The 15107-nt window shown below is 32.9% G+C and overlaps 1 protein-coding gene across 1 annotated transcript; it reads right to left on the reverse strand.

The window, feature by feature from the left end:
* Positions 1 to 10626: 10626 nt before the first annotated feature.
* On the reverse strand, positions 10627 to 13223 carry LOC133861115 (G-type lectin S-receptor-like serine/threonine-protein kinase LECRK1). Its single transcript, XM_062296832.1, has one exon. The coding sequence runs from the start codon at positions 13221 to 13223 to the stop codon at positions 10749 to 10751; it is 2475 nt and encodes an 824-aa protein (XP_062152816.1). The 3' UTR covers positions 10627 to 10748.
* Positions 13224 to 15107: the final 1884 nt, after the last annotated feature.

Below are 15107 nucleotides of genomic sequence, written 5' to 3' on the forward strand. Positions count from 1 at the left end.
GCAGCCACACATATATTATAAATGGATTAAAATATAACAAAAAGTGAAATTAAAATATGATCATTCTTTAACTAATTGATAATTGTTTGTCCTTTGGTGAAGAGTGGAGACTTTTTGTTACCTATTAGGTGAGAATATTTCCTTTTGATTTAAGCCGTTGATGCAATTTCAAGCAAGCAGCCATTAACAAACCTAACAATCCCTCCCCCTCCATATCTCTCTTTGTAGAAAATAATCATGAAGTTATAGTTCTAGAATATTAAGAGCAGCTAGCTTGCAGGATTTGAATTAGTGATTGTTTGGCTGAAAATTGTTAGATCCCCACTTATTTTAAAAAACTTAAGGTAATAGAAATTGATGAATTTTATTATTTAATTTATATCAATTCTAACAAAAAGACTAACAAATTTATATATATATCGTTAAAAAGAATTTTGGCTTCTGTTTTTCTAGAAAGAAAGTAAGGTGACTTGAGATAGGACTTAGAGGAAGGCACTTCTAAAATATTTGGGGTTTTAACAAAGATAAGCCTATGAGAAATCCCGAGTTACAAGCTAACCTTGTCCGACAAGGACTTCATTATATAAGTAGGTATCGATTTTGACCTTTAAATAACAACTAACCCACCTACCTTTGCCAAAAACTCTTTAATCTAGACGTAAGATTTCATGCCATGGCATATACATTCATATATAATTAATTCACTAAACATATATATATATATATATATATATATATATATATATATATATATGTGTGTGTGTGTGTGTGTGTGTGATTTTCAGACTAATGAAAGTTTGTGATTTTAACTATATAGTAGGTGTGTACATGTGAATATCTGCTCCCACATCCGTAAAATGTGGATATTGCTTTTAGATACACTTCTGCACCCACACTATTTTTTTACTATCCGTGTCCGCGCGGTTATTGCAGTTATTATCCGCTATTCGCAAATAGGCAATGAGCCTATTTTAAATGCTTTATCGATTTTTAGTCGTTTGGACTTGTTTTGAAAATATAATGCAACACCAAAAATATGTAGAACGGACAAAAAAAAAAGAAAAAAAAAAAGAAAAAGAAAAAGAAAGATGATGGATACGACCTCAAAATAATAAGGTAATTAATTAATGCTCACAAGAATTACCCTTATGTTTTATTATCCATGATTCAATGAGTATAAAAATCAAGCAGCAGACTTAAAAAAAAATAAAAATAAAAATAAAAATTGCTAATCCAACATAAAAAAAAATAAAAATAAAATTACAAATTCATAACATAAAAAAAATATAAATTGTTTAAATATTACACATTCATAAGTGGAATATATATATATATATAAAAGGGTATGTGAATACGGTTATTATCCGCACCCTCATACCTTAAAACCGATATCCACATCCGCACTTGCATATAGTGATTTTTGATGTCCATATCCACATGTGCGGATAGTGGATGCAGTTGGTTAATATCCATCCACATGTACACCCCTACTATATAGCAAATCACATTAATGTTTTAAAATGTTGCTTAAGAACAACAGAAATTTAATTATGTGCAACACTTTCTTACCCAAATTAGATGTGCAAATCTACCATTAAATTTATGATATTACTATGGGTTCTATAGATTTAATAGTGAATTTGTAAAAAATAAAAAATGTGTAAGAAAATGACACCAAACATATCTCAATTAGTTGTTTACAAACCTATTGCAGGCAGTAAACGTCAGGCTGAATTAGCATTAAAAAATTAGGTTCTTTGAACACAAAAGAACACTTTCTGAAAATACTATATGGAGAATGCAAAGTTTAAAGAATCCTCGGTTTTTTTTCTTCATATTTTGTAAATCTAATGATCAAACTAATTAATATTCTTTAGAACAAAGCCTGAGATTCTTAGAAGATCTCTCACACATGATGACATGAATCATCAGCAATACATCAAAGTCCACTTACAGAAAATATGATACTAAGAAGACTTCCACATCTCTAGAAAAAAGATTATCAACACAGGAATGGATAGATTGGCTGTTTCGAGTGAGCCATGAACTCCCAAAACACAGTAAACTGTATTTATCAAACAAATAATTCAACTTAACATATATTCCATAATCTTTCCTTTAAATACATTATAAAGCTAGCAAACTCCCCATAGGAGTGTAACTCTATTCTAGATAGAGTTATCACATACATTTAGCTAGATAACTTATTGCTATTCAAATAGAACTTTAAATGAAAACAACTACTATTACTTGTCTTCTCTCACTAGAAGAGATAAGACTCTTATTCAACTACTACTCCTATTAGATATATCTGCAACTTAGATATATCTCTTACTTAGATTTAACACTTCCAAAAATATAACTTAATAAAAAATATTAAAAACAGTGCACGCATCTGCTCCATCTTTGAGCCACAAAAGAAAGTTGACCCATTAACTAACTAGGCCCTTCATAAAAGCCAAACTCGTTCTGTTTGTACCCCTCTTTTTTTTCTTCGTTTGAGCCAAACAAAAACGCCATTGCTTGTTTCTTTCGCATCTTTGTAACAAAAGAGCTATCCAGCTTGGCAGGGCTGATGGCGACGCTTGGTGCGGTGGGTTTTGGATCGGCGGTTGCAATGGCCGGTGCGAGGTGATGGCTGTCGGACGGAACTGCGACAATGACTAGGAGCGATTTGGCGGTGCGGTTTGATAACGGTGGAAGAACGGTGGTGGAGATTCCGATCTAGCATTGCTAGCGTTGTTGAGGAAAGACGACGTTGCTGGCTCCAGTGATGTTTGGATCTGGGCCTGATCGACGGTGGTTTGGTGCGACGCTGGCATGGATGAATTTTTGTTGCTTCAACAACTCTTTTCTTCCTCTTGATAGTGGCAGCCTATGGGGTAGGTGTTATGAGCAATGATTAGCTTGCTAGAGCGGGGCTTGGTGTAGAAAAACTTTCAATTTTTCTCATATGCTCCTCCATCTTTTTGTTGGATTTTTCCTTCCACATGATAAATTTTGACTGCATATTTTCTATCTTTGCTCGTTCATCTTCATTCCAGAAAAATTTGAAAGAATTTTCTCCTTCGTATTCGTGATTTCTTCCACATGAATTCTCACCATTTGATGTTTTGGCAAGCATCTCGTAGATTTTTGTCATGCGATCTTACATAGTTTGTTGACTCTTATGGAATTCCTCATGGCTATCCGATAAGCTCTTCATTGATTGTTCCATGTTTCCCAGTCGTTGATCCATCTCTTCTTGTTGTCTCTCTTTTGTTACTAAACGTGTTGCTAGACGGGTTATAATGAAAAATCCCGAATTGCCCAACTCCTGTTCTTTAATTTTCCTATGTTGTCTAATATCTGGTTTGTTTTGAGGGAAACCCTTCCCCTTGAGTAAACACTTCTTGTTATTCAAGAGGAAAACGCTAACTCTAATACCAATTGATGTTAACTAATTAATACAAAATATAGGAATTGATAGGTTGGCTGTTTCGAGTGAGGCATGAACTCCCAAAACACAGTAAACTGTATTTATCAAATAAATAATTCAACTTAACATATATTCCATAATCTTTCCTTTAAATACACAATAAAGCTAGCAAACTCCCCATATGAGTGTAACTCTATTCTAGATAGAGTTATCCAATACATTCAGCTAGATAACCTATTGTTATTCAAATAGAACTTTAAATGAAAACAACTACTATTACTCGTCTAATCTCACTAGAAGAAATATGATTCTTATTCAACTACTACTCATATTAGATATATCTCTTACTTAGATATAGATGTAATCCTTACAGATTAGGATTACATCAATGTCAAATATTTCTAATTGAGAATACAGCTAGCTTTAAGTTGCTTTTGTGACACAGTACAAAGATCTCATATTCATCTAAACAATGTAGGAAGGGCAATAGAGAATGGGTATTAAAGGTTGGAGGTATATTAGCGGAGGCAAAATTGAATAGGGGTTTTAGAAAAAACCCAAATCGCCCAAAGTATTTAGAAAAAGAGTTAATCTCTTTTTGAAAAAAAACACTGAATTATTATTGAAGTTCGAATAATCAAGTCATAACACTACAAAAAAACTTCTATTTATTGACAGTTTTTTTTAGACGGTTTTTAAAGCCGTCTAGAAAAAAAAATTTACTAATGATTTTTGGAAAACCGTCCGTAAAATAATAAATTATGATGATTTCAATTGAACCGTCTGTAAATTTACAGACGATTTAAAAAAACTGTCTGGATTTTTTTTTTCCTTGTTTTTTTCCAGACAGTTTAAGGAAAACTGTTTGGAAATAAAATGAAATCGCCTTAACTTCTTTTTTTCCTTTATTTATTTATTTTTTTTCATTTTCCTATTTTCTTCTTTTTAAAAGAAAGACCTAGATCTCTCTCCCTTAAAAAAAAAAAAATCTCTCTCTCTCGAGTCTCGACCTCATCTCTCCCTCTCCCTCTCATTCTTCTTCTTCTCTCTCCGGCCGGCGATTGTGACAGGCGATGGGATCTGGACACGGAGTCGGTGATGTCGTTGAGGTCGGATCTGAAGCGGAAGGTTGGATCTTTGGTTGGATCCGACCGAAACTTACGCCATGCCGGATCTCTGGCCAGAATACGTGGATTTCTGGCCGGTTCTCTCTTCCGCTCTCTTTCTCTCCCCCCTTCCGGCATCCTTGTCACCACTCTCTTCCAAACCACCAAATGGGTCTTTTTTTTTTTTTTGGGTAAGTGAAATTCTTAGGTTTGATTTACATTTTGTGTTTGTTTTGGGTTTGGATTGTGATGATTCACAGCTGAAAGATGAGGTTTTGAAAATTTTTGGGTTTGATTTGTGAAGAATTTTTTGACACCCGGGATATGTACCCAGTGACCGGATCTTCCGTTGATTTCCAGTGGAACCCGAAGGAGACCAGCAATGACCTGTCGAACCCAAGAAGAACCGAAGAAGCCTGATTCTCCGATGGATTTCCAGTAAAACTGGAGCTGATTTTCGGTGGATATTTCCTGTAGAATGTAGAAGCTCTGATTGCTGGACCAAAAAAATAAGAATAATAATTATATTAAAAAAATAATTACTATTATAATTATAAAAAATATATATATATTTTTAAAAAAATAACAAATTCTGGACGGTTTTTCCCAATCTGTATAGAATTGCGGACAGTTTGGCCCAAACCGTCCATAACTCGGATTAACAACCCATTTTTCTGGATGGTTTGAAACCGTCTAGAAAAAATTGTTTGGACATTTTTTTAATCGGTTTTTTGTAATTTCTTGAAATTTTTGCAGTGTTATAAGCCCACAATACGAGCTTAAATAGCTAAAGAAAATCCAAGATTATCAAAAATTGCAAAAATCCAATTCTTAAACATAATCAAGCTACGAATGAAAATGAGGATCCTCCCAAAAATCAGGCAAAATCTGGTGTCAAAATCCCTCATCATAAAACATCAATTAGAATATTTACTAATAATATATATGACAAACAAATCTTCAAACACCGATTTGAATGGGAAAGCAGTGGAATTTGAGGCAAATGTCGTCATTAAACGTTAATTAGTATATTATTAATGCTATGATATTAGAAATAATTTTTCAAAGCTTCATAAAATTGGTTTAATAGCATATATCCAAATTTATTTGTAGCATGAGAATTTTAATAGATAAATATTTTAAATGCTATTTTTAAGCCAAATAAGCCCTAGCTGACCCCTATGGGTATGTTTGTCCAGATTTGTCAAAAATTCCAAAAATTAGACTTTTAATTATATTATTTTTTATCTCTTAAACCTAGTTCATTTTGGAAAAGAAAAAATCCCGTACCCATAAAAAAAGACCCCTTAATTATGGCGTGTACCCTTGAGTAATGCTAAAGACTATTTTTATTTTTATTTTTTAATCATTACAATATTAATGTGACTTTTAAAATCACCATTAAAAAAAATAAAAAAATGACCCTTAGCATTTCTCGTTCCCTTGCCTCTTATTCTCCCAAAATTTTCAAAACTTTTCAAGAGAACATAAAGCCCCCTAGGCCCTATACCAATCGACCACCATATATTCCACCTTTCCCCTCCTTTGAATATATATATATATAGTTCCTTAGAGAAAAAATTATTCTCTTTAATTCTTCTATATCGCGCGGCCAATAACACATCCTAGCAACAAGCTTTTCATCATAATTTCATCTCCCAATTTTAAGTTTACTTATTCTCTCAATTTATGATTATCACATGCATGCATGCATGGAATATCATATAGATATAAGAATTTTACTGATTTGTTAATGGTTTACATCATACAAATTGTTTTACATAATGTTGCATATATGCATGTTAAATATGCATAATTAAACTAGGAAATTTTTTGTGAAAATTATAAACTAGTTTTCTAAAATCATAGCAAAGTATGTGCTATCATTAATTAACTTTTTCATTAGATTGCATGAAAAATGTTATCATAAAAATAATAATAATAAAGTAAACAAAAAAAAAATGATCAAGAACCATACCTTCTCGGCTTCTCCTCTAGCTACCTATCCTACTATCGAGCTTAATAATAACAATGGCTTCTTCCATCACTCTTTGTCAGTACTCTAATTATTGACACACCTAGTACTCTCACTTTGACTTCCTCAATGATCACGAACCATATCTACTATACCAGCTTGCAATGTTTCAATAATTTGATGTCGGCCAAAACTCAATCATGCATGTACCTAGTGCTAGTATTACTATTTAGCGCCGGCTCCATACAATTTGAGACTTGAAATGATAAATTTAAGTGAGTTTTCTTTTTAAGTTTTTATATCTTAATTAAATCATATTAATATTATATTTGTATTTAAAAATTATTCTTCTCGCCTTTTGAGATGCAAATTGTTCATTAAGTTTTTATATTTAAGTTTTTCTAACATCTCTTTTTTAATTGATAATATGACTAATTTTTCTTGGGACATTGTTGATATTAGGTATGATTTTTTTTTATTATCACTTATTAGATATAATGGCTTATCACTTGATTTAAGAACATGAGAGAATATATATATATATATATAAAAGACTTTAAGGAAACAAAATAAAGAGAAAATTAAAAGTTATAAAGAGTGATTTGTAATGGAATATGATTGCCAAAAAAAAAAAAATGCTGGAAGTTGAAGAGCATTGTTTTGCTTTTGATTCTATTTGTTTTGCACAATGCTAACCATTCAAATTTATGCATTTTGAAGACTTTTTATATTCTTCTCAATATTCAATTCTGAGTGAGATTGGAGCACATTGGAGACAAATACTTTCTATGTTCTATTGACAATTTAATTGAAATTGACATTGCCACCTTCAATAAAGTTGTGAGAAACGATAAACATACATCACATATATATCTATTACACCCTTCCATACAACCAAGTTTCAAATCTACCATTAAATTTGTGAGACCCAATGTAAATCTCATATATTCAATAGAGGATTTGAAAACGAGATGTGTACATAGATATATTTAAATCATTTCTCTAAAGTTTTTTTTTTTTTTGAACAATTCTCTAAAGTTATATATACACGTTGGGCTTTCATATGTGAAAATGAGAAAGTAAACAAATGAAATTTTCAAGAAATTATATACAGTTGAAAATTTTACGACGTTGGAGCCTTAATTAGTAACTTTTATGAAAAGTCCATTCTCTATGAAGGTGAATTTTAAATACTATAAGAAATTGAATGATTACATGTAAAAAGTCAATAAATTCTCATTTCATGTCTAGAGATTTTTTAAGGCCCAATATTGTAAAATTATTATTTTTTTGCTACAATGGAGGGCCTTAATTAGATATTATTTATTAATTTTGTACAAAAATTAGAGTTTTTTTTTTAAAAAAAAAAAAAAAAACCTTTAATGTATAATTATTAATTGAAAGCCTTAATTATTACTATTTTTTTTTTTTTTTTTAACCTTTTACCATATTGGTGCCTTATATATATATATATATATATAGAGAGAGAGAGAGAGAGAGAGAGAGAGAGAGTTGTTATTGTATAATTATTAATTTGGGGCATTAGGCAACCGCCTAAGTCGCCTAAGGGTAGAGTCGGCCATGTAATACTATTATATAAAGCAAAAATGTAAAATCAGTCAATGTAATTACTCCGATTTGCAATAAGCTTCACGTGGTACAAAAATTTGATGAAAACTAATCACCGTTAACATGTCATTTAAAATCCAATCATGCAACAACATGTGGTACTCACATTTTTTTTTTGTTACTTTGATGAACCTCATGGATTGAGATGCATTTAAGTATTTTTTTAAAAAAAAGAAAAAAAATAAATAAATCATTTAAAAAGTAATTGAAGCGACGTTAAAACGTCGACTGTTTGTTTAGCTATGGATTGAGATGCATTTAAGCCCACATTGCCACTTGCTGGTGAAGAACTTTCTGGACGGTACTGGCAACGTGAAAAGTCGAAAACGATCGAGTAGGTGATAGCACAGTACTGGTGATGGACCTGATGGTAATTGAAAAGGCTATATATACTTGTCTTTTAGCCAAGAGTCATTTTGTGGTCAATATAAATAATATGCAATTATATATATATATATATAAGAGCTTCACTTATAACTCTGGATATTTTATCACTTTTAAAAAAATGTACCCATACTTTAAAAAATGTCAAAATTTCTAAAATGCCTCTATTTGTTTTTTGGAATATATATATATATGTTGTTAAGATTTAGGTATTGGTAAGAATTTAACGGAATTTGAAAAAATACTCATGCCTGAATCTTTGAAAATTTTTATAATTTTTTTTTTTCAAAAATAAACATAGGAGTATTTTGTAATTTTGACGGCATTTAACTGAAAGTTCTAACTAATAGTTGAAATTGAAAAAAAAAATGAAAGATAAATACCTTAAATCGACACTTTTTATGTATTTTTTTCAAAAGAAATGAAAGATCAAAAATTATAAGTGAAGTTTTTCTACAAAAATAAATAAATGATGTGATATTATCTACACAATTAAATACAGCAATAACATATTTTGACCATAAAATAACTCATTTTTACTTCAAATAAAATGTAGTGATTCAAATTTTATCGGTGAGAATTGAAACATCAACCAAGGGCTTTTGCCCTACCTCGGCTTCTACGGTGTATGCTTTGTTAGAACATATAAACATATTATGATCAACTAACATGCGCAACAGAAATAAAATGACAAAGATCTAGACTTACCTCTAGCCATCTTTGTTGAAGCGTTTTCACGAAGATATGAAGAACAAAAAATATTATTTGAGGGATCTTCTAACCTATGCTTTACTGTATTGCGGTACTGATGGTGTATACAAGTTGTATATTTATAGGCTAGGTAAGGGACCCTCAAATATGATAAACGCCGTATTGTTCCTCCCATCAAGAAAACAATATTATTAATTGATTTTAAATCAATTAAACGATTCCATTACGATAATTTAAATTAATAGAAATTACCATAACCGTAATATTGTATATTATATTTATTAATTAAAAATATAATGAATACCGTGTAGATGGCATATAGGCCACATATGGAGATAATATCTAACATACTTTCGGCAATTCATGACAATAACTAATCTTATCTTCTACGTACAATGTACTAATTAGTTGAACTTAGAAAATCATTCACTATTTTGCTTAATTATACATTTATTGTAGGAGGTGAAAGGTTGCACCTGCCTGAAAGTGAGGTTTAAGTCCTTGGTGAACCTCATGGATTGAGATGCATTTAAGGGCAAAGCAGATGCAACAAAATAAAATTAAATATGTACTTAAAATAAATGAGGTTAATTTTATTTAAAATTGAGAGAATCTTATTTTCAAATTAAAAGGCTGAAATTTAGAGGATTTTAGAGTGTACTTAAAATAAATGATTTTCATTTTACTCGAAATTAAGAGAATCTTATTTCCAAATTAAAGGCTGAATTTTAGAGGATTTTAAAGTGATAAGGGTTGAGATAATAAAAATCCAACTATTTAAGTTGAGATTTTAAAACTTTAAAAATTGAATTTCTTAAAAACTCTAGAAGTAGGTCTTTGATTTAAAACCTCTAAAAATATAATTTAGAAGATTCTTATTATAAATGAAACCTTATGTTGTAGGAAATATGATACACATACATCTGTTTTTTAAATCAACCATTGAATCTGTAAGACACTCGTTACTATATACATATAAGTGATGGTTTTTAACTTGATCTTTCATTTTGAGGATTTTCCTTCAAACCCAAAGGAGTCCGCAGCAAGAGTTGGGCCTTCACATCCAAGTCCGCCTTTTTATTGGACTCTAATTTACTTCACCAAAACTATAGAGAAGTGCTGAAGTTGATTTTTCATGTAAATGAAAGACTAATTATGTCTCTTTGTATTGGAACTCAAAATAAGAAATAAAGAAATAAAAGAAAACCAGAAATTCCTTGTTAGGGTTTTGTTGGACATAATCTATCAAGGAATTTCAAGGCTAGTTGTCATTGGATGACAACATTGATCAGTTCTTCACGATTGACATTGCATTTTTTCATCCTAATTGTGGATGAAAAATGTATTTATTTAATTTCCAAGAGACATCCAAAACTCCATTAGTAATCAAATCACCCAGCTCTTATTGTTCATAACTAAAAAAAGAACAAAGGTTGGGAATTCCCTGTCTATGGAAGCTGCAAAGCAGTATTCAGAAATTCCTTTACACTACATCTGTATTATATTAGTTGAAAGTCCCTTAATTCTAGGATGACTGAAAATCAGATCCAGACATTGAACTGTAGAGGAAAGGACATGGGGGTGCAACAACCTCAAGAATGCCTTCTAGCATGTTACTGACTTCCCTCATGGAAGGCCTCAATAATGGCAGATCCTGAACACACCAAATTGCCACTGTCACCAACTTCTCCACCTTCTTCAGATCACTTAAAGCCTCCTCATCATTTTCCACCAATCTTTCAACTTTCCCTTTACTATAATATTCATAAGCCCATTCAGTTAGTATTGCTGCCCTCTCCATCTCAATTTCCACACATCTCCTGCAGCAAATGATCTCCAACAGCATGACCCCAAAGCTATAAACATCCACCTTTACAGTGATTGGTGTGTTCCTGAACCACTCTGGTGCAACGTACCCTTTAGTCCCCCTGATGCCCGTGAGAGTCCGCGTCTGGTGGCTCATCAAAAGCTTTGCCAGTCCAAAGTCAGAAATTTTGGCTGTAAAAGAATCATCCAAGAGTATGTTTTGAGGCTTTATGTCGCAATGAATGATTTGCGTGCTGCATTCTTCATGCAAATACATGATCCCTCTAGCAATTCCTAATGCAATTTGCATTCTTTGTTGCCAACTTGGTCTTATCACTCCAAAGAGGAAACTCGACAACGATCCGTTGTACATAAACTCGTACACCAAGAGTCGGTGTTCACCCTCGTCGCAGTAGCCAAGTAACTGGACCAAATTCTTATGGTGAGTTTGGCCGATCACAGTCATTTCGGTTTTGAATTCCCTCTCACCTTCCCTCACCAACTTGTCTAGCTTCTTGACAGCAACATGTTTGCTATAACCTGATACTAATACCCCTTTATAAACAGTGCCAAAAGAACCCCTGCCCAATTCTTCTTTAAACCCATTAGTGGCTTCTTCAAGATCTTTGTATGTAAAGCAACGTAGATTTGTCTCTGGATCTCTTGTATTTAAGGTTCTATAAAGGTTTGGTAGTTTTCCTTGCCACAAACAGAAGACAACCAGAGAAATTGAAGCGACAGAAAAGAAGTTCAGAAGTACTGAAGTACCTAGGAGGATTGCGAGGATCAATATTGCTTGATTCTGCTGTCTTCCACCCGGGTTCGGATTCATTGAATTCTGGGAAGAGCTGTTCGGTTCCAATTTCAATTTCTTGAACAGAGCTTTTCTATCAATGGAACTCCGGTTGAGCCTCCCATTAGAAAGCGGCAATTTCTTCTTCCAACATCTTCCTATGCCATCATTATACTTCGGATCCTGGAAAATGGCAACTGCGCAGTAACAATCACGCAAGCATGATTTCGTGCATTCAAATTCTGTCGTAGGTTTCAGCATCTCATAGTCAGCTAAAGGCCAATCTGCAAACACCATCTCCAAGAATTCAAATCGATCCTCTGCAATCACAGATCCCTTCTCGTTGCATTCATGCATATAGCTGACATCGTCTTGTTTGCAGCCACCATACTTGTTGTTTACATCCAGCAGAGAAAAGCCAGGGGCACATTGGCAATCCGGTTTACCAAACTGACTGAGTGCGCATATGCTGTTATACCCACAAGGGCCACTTCCTAAAGTGTCTAAAATACTCATGCAGATGTTGTCAGGAACATACGAGATGGCAGACCAGCTGACTTTGCCAGTGAACTTCTTTGGGTGGGCATAGAGTCTGAAGATTCCATCAAAATCAAGCGTTGCCTTGTAGTAGGAGTCTCCCCTGATGACCAAACCCTTTGATATTGTAAGGTTTGATATGTTTTGGCTCCCTGAGTTTCTGATTTGAAGGTAGCCTGACCGGTCCAAGATTAGCTCAGAAACATTCGGGCTGGTATAGTAAGCTCCGTAAGGATTCCTGCTGTAGACATCTATTTGGTTAAGTGTCAGATTTCCAGTAGTAGTGAGACGGAGCTGAAATTTGCCCTGCTTGTAACTGTCTTCAGACATGCTAGAAAAAAGGTTGTTCCCAAAACCCAATACTTGGGTTGGTAAGATTGTGTCGGTTGGTTCGCTGAAGCTGTCCCATATGATGATGCTTGAATCTCTGCTTGTAATCACAAAGTTCCCGGCGTCTAGCATCGCCCCATGCGACACTCCGGCACTCTGAGACTGAGTGTTGTTGGACCTCCACAATTCCCACCCACTTGGAGCGCTGAGAACTAGCTGTCCAGCGGTTGTTAGCTCCACTTTTGATTCTTTCTCTGTCGGGTAATCCCTGTTGGCAGACCAAACGACAGTTTCTTCCGGTAGCTTAGCGTACCAGATAGCCAGGAGGAACTGATCTTGTTCACCAGGAAGGCGGCGGAACCCAAAAGCGAAATCGCCAGATGGTGAAGTCCAGGTGGAGTAATTATCGTCTGTGGCAAAAAGAGCTGAACCCACAGTCACGTTGTCGTAAGCTTGAGGTATTGCAGGAAGCTGGAGGACGATAATAACAAGGACAAGGAAATGGCCGTGAATATGAGCAAGTCCTGAATCCATTGGAGAAGAAATTAAAGAGCTTAATTACTTATGGCAAGAAAATGTGTTGGACAAACGACGAAGTTTATAGAAAGAGATGAGATAGGAAAATGACTATTACATAAAAGTTGTGCAAGGATTTAAAGATATGGGGCAGATCTCATGTGGGTTGAGTCTTACGTATAACCTACCTTTGTCTCTAGAGTAGGGCACAACAATCAAGATCTCATGTGGGTTGAGTCTTACGTATAACTTACCCTTTGTCTCTAGAGTAGGGCACAACAATCACTCCTCGATGAGATAACATGAAAAGAACGACATGATAGGCATATAAAAAAAGAAAAAGTCAGTCCTTTTGATTATTTACCCACGTGGTTTGACCGTTTGATCATTTTTCACCGGAATCAAATTTCATTCGACAAACTCTTTGACCAAAATTCTATATTATACTCCAATACTTGATACATTCCAATCCTTAGGGCATTCACATTACTTACCTAAATTTTTGGTCAATTATTTATTTATTATTAATTTTTTCTATTTTATCTACCTATTTTTCAAAAATAGCATCCATCTCGATATCTTGTCTCTAAAAAATTAATCATAAAAAAATAATTAAAAAATATTTAAATGGTATAGGAAAATATAAGTGAACTAGTTGTAGAGTATATTTGAATAAAAAAATAAAAAGTAGCTTGATTTCCTAAATTTAAGATAAAACTAAAGAAAACTGCTAAGAGTGCTAAGCTTTTGAGTGGTTTTTTGCTACATAACTACCTAAATTAGCTAAAATGTTACTTTGGCTAATACTAGGTGGATAAAATGTAATTTCTCTTTAATAAATACTGGGAGGATATATCTCCATTGTTTAGTTATTCACTCCATTCTTATTGTGAAATTCAAAAACCATCCAAACAAGTTTTTGAAATATAATATAATATAATTTGAAAAATGGTGACACCCAAACAAATGGACAAAAATTTCCTACAACCCACATATAAAAATGATATGTGTCATTTAAACATGTGAGGAACATATATTTTTTTATTAATGCTATTAAAAAAGCATGTAAGAAGCACATGTTATTTAAATAACATGTGCTTCTCACATATCAAGAGACACATGTCATCTTAGATGTGGGTCGTAAGAAATTTCTTACAAATTGATTTGTAGAAAATTTCTGTCCCAAACAAATTTAGTTACGAAAATGACAACCAATAGGGATATATAATAAAAAATTATAATTTACACTTTGACATAATCAAAGTGACTACATTTTTCTTGGAACTCTCTTATATATTTGAACTTTTCTAAACAAATTGCTTCATTTATAGATCCATCCTACAGCTTCATTAAACTATTAACTGGTTAGTGATCAAGTCTATTTGATTTTGTAAAACTAATTTCAAGGAGTTTCTCAGTAGCATATTCAGTTGATATGAATGATGGCACTGCTGAATCGCTGATATATACAGTTTTCCTCAAGAGACCAAAAGAATCAAAGGATAGAAAAATCAAAATGGGTATTCAACAATTACACTTTGACAGTAGCGGAGCACACAAGGACAGTAGTGGAATCAGATTTGGACCATTGAAAAAACTACTGAAATTAAATTTGGACTATTGAAAAAATTACAGTAAATACGCTGTAATTTTTTTACAGTACTTAAGCCAAATCCTTCCCAGAAGTGTGATACTATGGCATATTTGTAGGGGTGTAAATCCAGTAGGTAACCGGGTACCAATCGATAATCGGGAAACCAATTTGGTACCCGGTTGAAAATAACCAATAACCGGCTCTACCAGAGTAGTTACTAGTTTTAGCATTTATATATATATATCTAATTATAACTGATAACCGGATATATATATATAAATAATAAAATAATAATAAAATTACTAAAT

This window comes from Alnus glutinosa, chromosome 1 (genome assembly GCF_958979055.1).
Source record: "Alnus glutinosa chromosome 1, dhAlnGlut1.1, whole genome shotgun sequence".
NCBI classification, from domain to species: domain Eukaryota; kingdom Viridiplantae; phylum Streptophyta; class Magnoliopsida; order Fagales; family Betulaceae; genus Alnus; species Alnus glutinosa.